Source organism: Gavia stellata, chromosome 4 (genome assembly GCF_030936135.1).
Source record: "Gavia stellata isolate bGavSte3 chromosome 4, bGavSte3.hap2, whole genome shotgun sequence".
Lineage (NCBI taxonomy): Eukaryota > Metazoa > Chordata > Aves > Gaviiformes > Gaviidae > Gavia > Gavia stellata.
In genome coordinates, this window is record NC_082597.1 from 30416505 (window position 1) to 30430763 (window position 14259).

The following is a 14259-nucleotide window of genomic DNA, read 5'->3' on the forward strand; positions in this document are numbered from 1 at the left end:
TAGTTGAGTAAAATACTTGAGCTAACTTGAGGAATAAGAAGGATGTAATTGTGGAAAAAGTAGGAGAGGAACTGAAATGTTAGTTATATAATAAAAGAATGAATATTTTCAGACTGGTCAGAATCTGTATGTTTCAGAGCGAAAATGTGAACTGTATAGCTATGAATATGGGGATGTAATGGGAATATGGTAATCTGGTTTTGTTTTTATTGGGGTGGGTCTGCACCAAGAAAAGATTGGTATTCTCTCTAATTAGGCATTGTTCACTCATCACTTTCAGTATCTTGGTGTAAGGTACACTGAGGGAAGCATATGCAGTATTATAGACTAGGAAGAGGGAACTGAGACAGGGGTAAGCAGAGCAGGTTTCTTCTTGACTTGGTGTTTTTGTTGGCCATTCCTTCAAACATTATGCTTGTAACACAGATATTCTGGAGTATAATTAGCAGTGGTTATTTTCTTGGAGGAGTTTAATTTGTCTACACTTTAAAAAAAAAAATTGGAATGAAGGGAGAATCTCCATTTTGGGAAGATCCGAATATAACTTCATACTGCTGGCGAATATGTTGTTGTATTGGAAAAAATACAGTCTGAGACAAAAAAAAAAGAGGCTGGAAGAGTAATGGAATTAAAAATTTGAAAATACAAGTAGGATTGTGTTCTTAAATGTCAGTGGATGCAACTGTTTGCTGCTTCAGTGCCTAGAAGAACTTTCACATCAGGTCAAGACTTGTATATCTAGAGCTCAGTAGCAATCTGTAACAAGTAGTGTTCCCCAGGGGTCAGTACTGGGTCCAGTCCTGTTCAATAGATTCATCAATGACCTGGATGAAGGGATAGAGTGTGCCCTCAACAAGTTTGCTGATGATACAAAACTTGGGGGATTGGCAGACACACTGGAAGGCTGTGCTGCCATTCAGCGTGACCTGGACAGGCTGGAGAGTTGGGCAGAGAGGAACCTTATGAAATTCAAGAGTACTGAGGCAGTTGGCGGAGGAGCTTGCCAAGCTGCTCTCCATCATTTATCAACAGTCCTGGTTAATAGGGGAGGACCCAGATGACTGGAGGCTTGCCAATGTGACACCCATCTACAAGAAGGGCCGGAAGGAGGATCTGGGGAACTAAAGGCTTGTCAGCCTGACCTTGGTGCCGGGGAAGGTTCATGAAAGGTGCACAGGTTCATGAAAGGCAGGTCCTGCTTGACCAACCTGATCTCCTTCTGTGACCAGGTGACCTGCCTAGTGGATGAGGGAAAGGTTGTCGATGTTGTCTACCTGGACTTTAGTAAAGCCTTCGACACTCCCATCTCCCACAGCATTCTCCTGGAGAAGCTGGTGGCTCGTGGCTTAGACAGGTGCACTCTTCGCTGGGTAAAAAACTGGCTGGATGGCCGAGCCCAGAGAGTTGTGGTGAATGGTGTCAAATTCAGTTGGCAGCCGGTCACAGGCGGAGTCCCCCAGGGCTCAGTTTTGGGGCTGGTGTTGTTTAATATATTTATCGATGATCTGGATGTGGGGATAGAGTGCACCCTCAGCAAGTTTGCAGACAACACCAAGTTGGGGCAGGTGTGTTGACCTGCTCAAGGAAAAGAAGGCTCTGCAGAGGGATCTGGACAGGCTGGATTGATGGGCCAAGGCCAATTGTATGAGGTTCAACAAGGCCAAGTGCCGGGTCCTGCACTTTGGTCACAACAACACCATGCAACACTGTAGGCTTGGGGACAAGTGGCTGGAAAGCTGCCCAGTGGAAAAGGTCCTGGGGGGTGCTGGTTGACAGCCGGCTGAATATGAGCCAGCAGTGTGCCCAGGTGGCCATGAAGGCCAATGGCATCCTGGCCTGTATCAGAAATAGTGTGGACAGCAGGAGTAGGGAGGTTATTGTGCCCCTGTACTCGGCTCTGGTGAGGCCGCACCTCGTATACTGTGTTCAGTTTTGGGCCCCTCACTACAAGAAGGACATTGAGGTGCTGGAGCATGTCCAGAGAAGGGCAGTGAAGCTGGTGAGGTGTCTGGACCACGAGTCTTCTGAGGAGAGGCTGAGGGAGGTGGGGTTATTTAGCCTGGAGAAGAGGAGGCTGAGGGGAGACCTTATCACTCTCTACAATTACCTGAAAGGTGGTTGCAGAGAGGTGGGTGTTGGTCTCTTCTCCCAAGTGACTAGTGACAGGACAAGAGGAAATGGTCCTAAGTTGTGCCAGGGGAGGTTTAGGCTGGATATTAGGAAAAATTTCTTTACTGAGAAAGTGGTCAAGTATTGGAACAGGCTGCCCAGTGGAATCTCCATCACTGGAGGTGTTAAAAAAAAAAAAAACTTGTAGGCGGGGCACTTTGGGACATGGTTTAGTGGGCATGGTGGTGTTGGGTTGATGGTTGGACTTGATGATCTTACAGGTCTTTTCCAACCTTAATGATTCTGTGATTCAACGAAGGCAAGTTTAGGGTACTGCACCTGGGGTGGAATGACCCCATGCATCAGTACAGGTCAGGGGCTGAGCTGCTGGAAAGCAGCTTTTCTGGAGAAGGACATGGGAGTCCTGGTGGACAACAGGATGACCACGAGCCAGCAATGTGCCCTTGTGGCCAAGAAGGCCAATGGCATCCTGGGGCACATCAAGAAGAGTGTGGCAAGCATGTTGAGGGAGGTTATCCTCCCCCTCTACTCTGCCCTGGTAAGGCTGCATCTGGAGTACTGTGTCCAGTTCTGGGCTCCCCGGTTCAAGAAGGACAGGGAACTGCTGGAGGTGGTACAGCAAAGGGCTACAAAGATGATTGGAGACTGGAACATCTTTCTTATGAGGAAAGGCTGAGGGACTTGGGTCTTTTTAGTCTGGAGAAGAGAAGACTTGAGGGGGGATCTTATTAATGCTTATAAATACTTAGAGGGGTGGGTGCCAGGAGGATGGGGCCAGTCTTTTTTCAGTGGTGCCCAGTGACAGGACAAGAGGTAACAGGGACACACTTGGCCATAGGAAGTTCCATGTAAACATGAGGAGGAACTTCTTTACTTTGAGGGTGGCAGAGCACTGGAACAAGCTGCCCAGAAAGGTTGTGGAGTCTCCTTCTCTGGAGATATTCAGAACTCACCTGGATGCATTCCTGTGCAACCTGCTCTAGGTGAACCTGCTCTGGTGGGGGGGTTGGACTAGATGATCTCCAGAGGTCCCTTCCAACCCCTATCATTCTGTGATTCTATAATCCCCAGTTTAGCAGCGTTTTTGTCCTAAAACTGCCTGCAGACTTCAAATTCTACTTGAAACATACTTTAGTCCTGAAATTCTTTATTTCTGCATAATGTTTTATGAGTATTTTTCCGCTACAGAGAAATACTTGAGTCTAAATTGCTTTTTCAAATGTGTATGTATAACCTCTAACTTTTTAAGTCTTGCTTCTAAGTATAGTTAGCATGTTACTCTGAACAATTATTCTTCACAGTGCTTCTTTCTTTTAAAATTTATTAGAGGATATCATGAAATTACTACTGTTAATTTCCTGTTCTAAATATCACAAGAAAGCAGAATGTAGCCCCGCAGGTATAATGGTTGCAATTAAAATTTCTTGATTATAGCCACATAATGCAAGTCTCATTCTTGATTTTTGCAAATTGGAGGCCAAGATTAAAGCTACTGAAAAATGAATCACAGGGTTTTTTGAACATTGATCAGCTTTTCTAATTTACTGCATATTCTCAGAAGAGAATGTGATTTTATATAAACACAAATAACATTCTCTTCTACTTGGAAGCAACTATGCATATCTGTTGCTTTATGAATACCTTTATAAGCGTGTTCTAGTGATCTCTTTTTGAATATTGTTTGACAAAACACGCTATAAACATTTTTGCAGTTTGGAAATGCAACAGAGCTAACTTCACCTTTCAGATGTGCTCTGCAGAATGTTTTGTCTCTGGTTTCATGTCCACTTACCTGTTTAGAAATCTGTTGTTCACTGCACATTCTCTAGGCATTAGTAACAATTTTTGTTGCTATCATGTTGAAGCATTGTATCTTAGTATCTTTTTTATGAGAGAAGTCAGCCCAGGTTTTGATGAATATAAAGTGTCAAAACTTAAAAATAGTGAATAGCATACTGTTACTCTTATTTTTTTTTTTTTTAGTGCTCTGTGATTAAGGATGTTAAGAACTTACTCCTCTGTATGTTGTATTGTGGTGTCATTTCCAGTCTTCAATGGCTTGAGCACACAAATGATCAACAGATGAATTTAAAGCCCTTACCTTACTTTGATAACTGTGCAAATGTGTACCGCTACACTTTGCATTTACAGCAAGGTTAAAACAAGGACCTGCATCACTGCTGCAAAGCAGTGAGCGTGCTGAACTTTCTAACATATCTTGCCTTGCTTAACTTCTCTATGTTTCTATGCCAGTAAGGAATGTCACTTTTTTCCAAGTGACCAAACTACTAAGTTTCCTGGATTCTTTAAAGAACTGGTGGCAATACTGAGGTATCAAATTTTCTAATTACTGATTTCTGGTTTATTAAAAAAAAAAAATCAAACAAACCAAAAGGAAAAAAGAAACCACCACATAATTTAGATATAAGTTTTAAGAATTCCATTGTTTCATGCTATTGCCACATTTTAATATGCAACTATCTTTACAATGTATAGTATACTAGGGAAACATGGAATTTTCACAGACAGTAGGGGATACTTTTGGATTCCAGCATCTGGAGAAAGAAAAGCAATGTAGGCTTATCTGAGTTCTTTTAAAATCATTTGTGAGATAGTTGATTTGACACTTTGTTCTATTTGGGCTAAATATTTTTCTTCTAAATGAACAGTTCTCAGCTAGTAATCTTCAGTAAATTACTGAATATCTAAAATTTTTCTTTGCAACTGTGAAAGCTGGAAATATGCATTATTTTTAAATTATTGTTTTAGATTGTTTGATTTAATAACATGGGGAGGGAAGTTCAGCAGGCTTGAATTTTCCTCAAGGGAATGAAGAGGGTATCATTGATCGTTCTGTATTGTATTTGCTTTTTAAACTAACCTTGATGTTTGTTTGGCTTTTTCTGTTTTTCTTATTCCACCAGAGTGTATACAAATGTGACTTCTTAAATCTTCAAATTCAGCAACCGCTCCAACTGGCACAAGATGCTATAGACGCCTTTCTTAAGCAACTGAAAAATCCCATTGATTCTCTACCTGGAGAACTGTTCCATGTCGTCGTTTTCTCGCTCCTTCTTTCTTACTTTCCATCACCCTATCAACGATGGATATGCTGCAAGAAGGCACATGAACTTCTTGTATTAAATGGCTTATTGCTTGTAATAACTCCTGACTCATCTCATCAGAATCGCCGGGCTATGATGATGAAAAGCTGGAAAATTGCCATAGAATCCTTGGGTTTTAAACGCTTCAAGTATTCCAAGTTTTCTCACATGCACCTGATGGCATTTAGGAAGACTTCCCTGCAAACAACAAGTGACTTAGTTAGCAGGAACTACCCAGGAATGTTGTATATCCCACAGGATTTCAACAGTATAGAGGATGAGGAGTATTCCAACGCTTCCTGCTATGTTCGATCAGATACAGAAGATGAACAGCTAGCTTACGGTTTTATGGAGCTACCTGATGCTCCTTATGACTCAGACTCTGGAGAAAGCCAGTCTAGTTCAATTCCTTTCTATGAGCTAGAAGATCCTATATTGCTTCTAAGTTAATGTAGTTGTTGAAATGCCCTTTCAGTCAAACCTCTTGCTTAACTAATTTTGCTATACTAACATGGGCTCAACACACAAAAATGGTTTGCATAAAGAAAATGCAAAGGTTTACAGAGTTTGCTATTTTTTTCTACTTTTGAATTTTAAAATTTATTCTTGTATGAAAGTGGAAAAAAAACAAGTTTTATGCAAATGACTCATGTCATAGCATAAATTGCTGTTACTTTCTTTAGATTTGTATCACTAATTTTTTTCTAGAAAGGTACCATTCTTTTCTTTAGTGCTGTGAAGTGTGAATTCTATTTAATTTGCTAAATGTTGTTTCTATATTTTAACTCAATGTGGTTGAGCTTAAGGCACTGGAGTTGGTGGGCTTCTGAGAAGTATATGTAGGAAGAAATAATTTGCACTTTAATTAAGTGTGCAGATAGGTTAAGGCACTTGGTTACACACATCCCTTCCTAACTATGGAACAAAACTTTTTTCCAAAATTTGTTTCCCTCTGGTTAAGCCTGGGCTGGAGAAAGTATAATGCTTGAACATTTGATTTTATGTTTATTGTAGCCCTCTTGAGATAACACCAAATTGAGATAACACCAAAACACTGGAATATAGTCATCCATAGTTATACATACTGTGTAATTTCATTGCATAAATAGTAGTTAGAAATGAGATTTCTGAAGAGGTTATTCCCCCCACTCCCCAGAGGAGTATGGTACGTCTAGGCAATTATGTTTCACTTCAAAGCTGGAACATGGTTTTGCAATTTTATGAGTGTACAAGCACTAACATATATCAGTATTTGCCCAATGATGGTGTTCCGTATTCTCTTCTAACTGTGTTTTTTGGGGGACAGGGTGGGTTTTGTCACGTTTTAAAGTAAATTATTTATGCATTTTAAAAACAAACAACTTGTTCTTTAATTGTCCTTACTTGTAGACCCCCCAAGTTATATGGTAACTACAGACCCATTTTGTAAAAAGGAACATAATTACACAAGTTTTTCAAGGATACACATATTTGCACAAAAACGTCTATTCAGACCACGTGAGTGAAGTTAACATACACTATTTGTTTACTTATTCAGACCCAAAAATCTTCTGTTTAGTTAAATAAGAACTTCATAGCTGTCTGAAAACTGGTCTGCACTGTAAGGAGATGGAACAGACGTGTTTTACGTCTATTAAGTTTTTTAACTTGTGTAATAGATTTGTGAGGTTTTGCAGGGATTCTGCTCAGTGGTAAAAATAGAGGATTCAGTATTAGTTTTGCTTAGATTTCCCTCCATTTAAAAATAATGGCCAGAACTTTCAGATTTGAATATTAGGCTATTAAATCTATACGTAAGTGCCTAATAATAAATTATTTGAACTAGCTGCCACATCATGGTTTTAAGACTGACTTCAGCAATATGGTAGAGAAAAGTAATACATAGTTTCACAGGTGGTTGTGATGAAATATACCTTACACCATATTAACCTACCATGTTGTATTTATAATACAGAAGTTCCCAGAAAAACTGAAGTTGTGTGGATTTTACAGTGGTTAGTACAAAAACAAAATATACCCCTTCCATTGAAGTTTTGCACTGAAAGTATCACTGTTTGACCTACCTGTTTTTCTTTTATACTGTTTCCTACAAAGAGTCATCCTGCATTGGTCTTGCTGACACCTAAACATGAACTGGACTGCAATGCTTTATTCTTTAACATAAGCTTTTTGTGTCTCACTTCTTAAATTTGAAGCATCCCCTAATACCTGATTCAAATTTTGATATTCAATCCGAATGATATAGTTATATACAAACCAAGCAATTATATTCTGATGTACTAAAAAAAAAGTTTAGACATACAAGTATCATTGTTGACTTTTAAATTTTTTTACAGAGAATACTTCTCTAATGAAATTACACAATGGCTTCAAAATTGGCTATAAGTCAGTATTTGCATCTAATGATCTACCACTTCACTTTCACGAAAATGTTTGTTATTCAAAGCCTTTCTTCTTCCCAGTTAACCACTGACTCCAGCAGTGCTCATGTTAAAGCTGAAATATTGGTGCTATAAATTCAGCTGTTTATGGAAACTTAATCTGTGCAAACTTCAAAGTGTACCTAACATTTTCACTGATACTCCTTTTTTTAAGAAAAAAAGTTGTATACCAGCTAACATATGTTGGCATTGGTTAATGTAAATTGGTTTGTGATTCATACAAAAAAGCAATTCAGAACAAGATTTATCCCCCGAAAACAGTTTAAAATATTAACATTTAAAATTTAAACCATTTTGGCAGGTTGGTGACACCTCTGTATTTGTGGTTTAGGGACCTGAGGTTCATAACAGTTTGGTTTTCTTGCTGCTCATTCTAAATATGTGAAGTATTCTTTATTTTTTTTTTCTTACAAGGGACAGTAGATTGTGGTGGAGGAGGAAAGTGGGATTTACATAAATACTTATACGTCCCTGAACAATAAAGTGGTGATACCAGGAGTTGTTGGATATTTGGCTTTGCTGCAAGAAGAATGTTTCTAGGTTATGAAATATTTGAAAATTATGACTGTGCAAGAGATCTCTTGTTCTTAAGGTGCTGGAGAGGAAAAGGAAAAAGATGTGTATTTGCATTTCTGTTGTCTTTTTGTCACTACTTTTTGTGAACAAAGCACATTTATTAAAAAAAAGTGAAAACCTTTTAAAAATTGTTTCTTTGGGGTGGAGATGTCCTTTTTTCTTCCTTTGCAATCAGTTTATACTGATATCCAGTGAAACCAATGCATGGTTATTTTCCTTCTTGTCAAGAAAATAGTTGTGTTGGGTTTATTTTATAAACTGAATTATAGTAAAGATGTTAAATTTGGTAGCTCAATTTCAGCTTCTACATGTCAGTTGTGGTCTTTGCTTTACTGGAAGGGTTTTTGGAGTTCCTTCAGTTGATCCTATATCATGTTTCTTTTCCTGCCTGCTTGGGATGTGACCACTTTCTAATGCAGTTACTCTCTTCTTTTTCTAGAAGTTCTTAATTTCCTCTGTAGCTCTCTGAAGTATCTTTGCGGCACCCGTTGTACGTTGGCTCTTTGAAGTCATTGCTGTATTTTTCTACATGGTGACTTTGAGTACTGGAGGTGTTAGGAAAGGATGGCAATGGGAAAAGAAACCCAAAGAACCAAAAATGCAAGGCTCCTACTCAGATCCAGATTCTAAGAAAATTAGATTTCAGCAGAAGTAAAGTGTGTCCCTAGCACTGCAGAGCCTAGCTGGTATATGCTGGTCTCTTACTTGACAGTGAAGATCAGAAAATGTGGTTTCACAGCTGCTCTCAATATTGCTTCCTGCAGAATCTTTCTGTCCTTTTCTTCTTCAGGCAGACTTGCTGACTTGCCTTTAAAAGTGTGATCATTCTAAGTCTTTTTAATTTTATCTCCATGAATCAGCAGCCTACCTTTGATTCCTTGCAGTTGGGATATATGTATATTCAGGTTTTTTCGCCTTTTTCCTCATTTCCTCCATTTTCCTCAATTCATTGTTTTGTACCTGTAGAATAGCACAAAGATTTTTTTTTTTTAGAAGGGTTGCATTTCACAAACTTGCACAGAAATTTAGTTGTTTTTTTACATTTTAAGTAAAATAGTTTCCAAGAAGTTCAACAAATAGTTGCTTGAAGAGTATTGCTAAATTGCAGTTGGACAGATACAGTGCCAACTAAGTGTTGTTCATGATGCTGGGAAAGCATCTGAAGGAGGTGACATTTACTAAGCAATTGAGATTTCTACTGTTCTACTTCTTAAAGCTAAGAGGTTTTCCTTTTTTTTTTTTTTTTAACCCGTGTAGCTTTTAGGCCTGTTGGCCAGTTTTAAATAAAATTTGAAGAGGGGTAAGATTTTTGAGACAATTGAGGTTGTCTGAGTAACTGAGGCAGGAAAAAAGTTTAGATGTTTGAGTATCCAGCTGCTGCCAGTCAGCACTAGTGCTTCTTGACTAAGGGGATGAAGGGGCTGGTTGTGATGAAGGGATTACAGGAACAAAGGACATAAAAATCTGCAGCAGGCCAGCCGCCTTGCAGTTCAAAAAGCCCCTGTGCAGCAGCTGTCTAAACTTACTCAAAATCGAACTACCTTTGTTTTGCCTGTCTAAGCAATGGAGCTATGAAGATCCAGAAACTTCCCGCTCTTGCCCCCCTGCCTGTGAAGGCCATTTCAAAACATGCATTTCCAATATAGTGTTGTGAAACACTGATGGTCAAGGAAGTGTGAAGCCTTCTGTATAATGTGAGAGTGGTGAAAGCTTTTGTTTGGGAAGCACAAGTCCGTTCAGGACCAGAGCCCTGTCCCCCAGAAGGCTCCTGCTCGCAAACGATGGGAAAGGCTAGAGAAGGTTCAGTCTGTCTTGCAGTCCTGATTCAAACACAGCTTTCCCTCTTATGTGTCCTAAGCACCAGATGACAGTGTTTATAGAGGTTTAAGGGTTTTTTTTTTTATTATTCTTTCAGCCTACTAACCTTGCATTTTTTGTGTGTGTGAAGGTGAGAATGTGCTTTCACTCTTGCCTGTCTAGATGCTACTGAATTCCCTGAGAGCAAGACAGCTGTAGGGCTGGAGGGTGCTGACAGGAACACTGTTACAACCCCACTCAGGCCCATCAACACCAAGCCAGACGTGGCTGACTCTTCTTACAAGAAAATGTTGCTGTGGACCCCAGGCAGCTAGAGTAATGCAGCACAGCCCAGACCAAGCCTGGCCCTGGGATGGTGCAACACCAGCACTGCTCTCTTCTCTCACCTTCTGACAGACTGTGGACCTGACTCCTCAGTGCTGAGTTCAGCCACAGGGGACGGCCGCCTTGCTCTGGGGATCTCCTCTCCGCTCCAGGCACCCCCCCTTGCCCCTCACTGCAGCCCCCGCGGCCCCTCGTAACACCACCTTCGTACCTTCTGCTGGCACAGCGGTCACCAATCTAAATGAGAGCAGAAGTGATACAGTGTGCGATATAGCAATAAGTGTTTCTGTTAAGAAGGGTCTTATTCCCGCTAAAGGCGAGGATTTGTTTGCATTCTTGCAGCAGAGGTTACCCTAGGCCTGGGGGCTGTAGCGGCGGCCCCCCTTCTCCCCGCCGCCGGCAGCTGCGCCCAGCCAAACTAGCGCCGGCTGAGCGCAGGCTCCGTCCCACCGAGCGCCTTGCCGCCTGGGGCAGGCGCGGGCCCGGCCTGGCTGCTGTGGCGAGTTGGGCTCCCGCAGCACCGCGGGCCTCGTCGCCCGGGCGGCCGCGGCGGCGCTTGAGCCTTGGCGCGGCCCGTAGCCGGGACGCCTCTCTCAGCCTCAACATGGCGGCGGCGCTGCGCGGGGGGTGGGAAGTTTCCGGGATGCCTGTTGAGGTGAGTGCGGGCCGGGGCCGGGGCGACTCCCGCGGGGACGTGGCGGGGGCCCGCGGGGATTCGGGCGGGGCTTGCCCCGGCGCCGTGTGCATGGAGCAGGACCCCGTCGCCGTGGCGGGGGCGAGGGGACCAGGGCAGGCCCGTGCCCTGGTGGGGCGGGGGCCGTCTCCACAGAGCAGCTTCCCGGGGCGGCAGCTTGTGGTGGGCGGCGTTGCCCGCGCAGACCCGCGGCTGTCAGCGCCCGCTCCGCGGAGCCAAATGCCGTCATTAAACTTCCTTGGCCGAGGCAGCCCCGCAGCTGGTGCTTCGGCCGGGTGCTCTCCATTTGGCTGACACGGGTAATCAATCCGTAATAACGGGCTTGGTATTAACATCTGAAAACTAACGGATTGGTTCATCCGAGGTTTAAGCCTGCTGTAGTAATGCGTTAGGTAAATACCACTTTTTATTTAGAAAATGGCTCATGAAGCTGCTTTTTTTTAAAAAAAAGTGCTAAACTGGAAGAATAAAGGTGAAGGAAAGTGGGTCTACTATTTTAGATAGGCCTCACTTGGACTTTAAATCAACTACAGTTAAACTGCTGAACCATGTTTGAGTTTTGGTTCTTTTTTCTACTTTCTTAGACAAATTATGGTAAAAACTCCTTTGGGAATGCTGTTCCTTTACGTATAGGAAAGCTCTTACATAGTTCAGTGTCAAAATCTGTAGTTAGATTCCAGGTTTTGCTTAAAATTGTGTTTGCAAAACTTGACGAATATTTATGGGTGTACATATTTTTTTGTTTTGTTTCGTAACTGAGATGTTGCAACCTGAAACTTTAAGGCCATTAGTTTAAAAAACAAAGAAACACAACACACCCCCAACTTTGAACAGTCTTTGTCTAAACCGTCAAAGTCTTAACAGAAATGAGTAACAAACAGTCATGTTCTAAAGAATAAATCAGATAGTGAAATTTCTCACTAAAATTGTCTGAATTGCTATGTTACATTTATTTGGTAATATCTGTGTGATGGGTTACATTAATCATGAAAATGCTGCCTTTTTCTCTTTTCCCCAAAAAGTTGACTGTGTGTTTTGGTTAGAAAAAGACTAATGATGAATAGTGTGGTTTAGTAGTACACCTTTTTGCTAATTGGCTAGAAGATCAGGAAGAGGAGGTTGCATTCCCGATCTAAGCTGTAATTTTGTGAATGCTTTGTGCTCGAACAGACTTTTTGTCTTTCAGCAAGGAACAGGCGTGGTCCCCCACCCCGGCACCCAGCGCCCGCAGCACGTGGGGTGGCAGCAGAGGAGCTCCTCTTCTGTGTTTCTCACTATGTGATGGCAGCAAAACTCCGCTTGGCACGAGCTGAACCAGTCAGAGTAGTTTTCTGTCTGAGTGGCTGCTTACCTGCAAGGGTGTTTGCTAGTGTAACAATCCCACCAGAAAATAATTTAGTGACAGCAGCAAAATTTTCGGCCAGGCGTCAGGTGGGAGCTTCCGCCTTTTGCGTATGAGCCAGACTGCTGACTTCCGTGAGGCTGATGTTCAAGGGAATATGTACAGTGTTAGCCCCTTGACTTGGGCTCAGGAATCAAGATAACAGGAGGGGGTGACAGATGTGCTTCAGCGTAGCAATAGTCACGCATCAGCACTGTTGGTTGGAAGGAGACATGAAATCTATACTCTCTGATCCTCTATGATCTTAAAGGTCTTTTGCAGCCTAAATGATTTTATGATTCTATTCATGGTTTGAACAAGAGGTAACTGGGGGGGCGGGCATGTGTAGGAGTTGAAATAAATGGCTCAGGTTGTCCATAAAGCGAATGTTGATTGTAATACGAGAAACAGTGGGACTGTGGACAGTGCTGTGATACCTGATATATTGTAACCTGGAATATGATACCTAATGTTGGGCTGTGTTATCTATATGAAGGAGAAAACAAATGAAAGGTTGAGGGGAACAGTAAGTATGTTACCAACTGAGGGGAAGAATATTATGTGATCTTAAGCATCCAGGCAACTCAGAATTAAGTTTATATGTATAAAACAGTAATAATAATGAGTAGTATGAAAAGGCACAGTTGAAATACAAAGAACTTTAACTTGCAATGGCATCGTATAATAACCATTTGCTTTAAGTATATGGTATGTATTCTGTTTCAATTAAACGGATTTTTAATGCACAGTTGTTTCCAAAGTAATATCTGCAATGTTGTTAGGTAACATAATTTGAAAATATATGTTATCAAACTCAAGTAATTTAAACAGTAGGATTTCTTAGGCCTAGTTTCTCTCTATACCAATTAGGCTGGTTTTACACTGGGTGTCAGTCTTCAAATCAGCCAAAGCTTATGGGCAAATCAGTCAATTCACTTTTTCTTTTGTTCTTCACTGGTTTAAAAATGAGAATTTAAAAATCAAGAGAGAAAAAAGCCTAAGTTTTGAGTTTCGGTCAAGGTGTCCTTTCATACTTCCTCCAGTATTACAAATGAAAGCAGTAAGCGATAACCTAACGCTGAGTGTTCCTGACACACTGGCTGCTCTCATACTATTAACTCTTCAGAAGTCTCTGCAAGATGGGTGATTAGGTAATTACTTCCAAAATTATAGATGCTACATATGAGTCTTCTTACTTCTTGGGGATTCTGCCATAACCTGTATAATCATACGCTTCAATAAACTTTTCATTAATAACTTTAAAAACAAAAGTTATACATAAATATAAATACTACATAGGATTTCAGTAAGTTTCAACTCAGGAAATTTGGACAACTAGTTGTTCCGGGGCTCTTGGTAATTTGTGATATTTCTTAAAGAAAACCAGAGACAGAAAAATATTGATGCTGATTTTCTTGTTTCTGTATTTTCTTGTGGTCCACCTGTTGTTTTCTGCCCTATTCTCTCTGGAGGTATAGGCTCTGTTTTACTTGTTTAGTGACTCCTGGTGTAGAATTTCTAGGCACAAAAGTATCAAAAATCAGAAGTACATGTGGTTCTCTTTACATGTAGTTTCACAGAAAGCTTGTTCTCTGAGTAATTCTTACCAATTTGTCACTTATAACACATTTTGTGTACAGAACAGGGCTGTGACTTCAAAGTACAAAGCTTTTTTGCCTTTAACTAGAGGGCTTTGGACTACGCCTCTGACAACTCTGTGATAAGTAGAAAAGTATATAAATAGAGTGGAATAGACATTTTCAAGGAAATATAATTTCCTTGATAACTTTT

General features: G+C 41.1%; 1 protein-coding gene across 1 annotated transcript in view; it reads left to right on the plus strand.

The window, feature by feature from the left end:
• Positions 1 to 5696, plus strand: part of BMT2 (base methyltransferase of 25S rRNA 2 homolog) — a 34033-nt gene extending 28337 nt beyond the window's left edge. Inside the window, exon 5 of the mRNA XM_059817079.1 lies at positions 5055 to 5696. Coding sequence (XP_059673062.1) covers positions 5055 to 5684 — 630 coding nt within the window. The 3' untranslated portion in view covers positions 5685 to 5696. The remainder of the gene's footprint in view (positions 1 to 5054) is intronic.
• The last annotated feature ends 8563 nt before the right edge of the window (positions 5697 to 14259 follow it).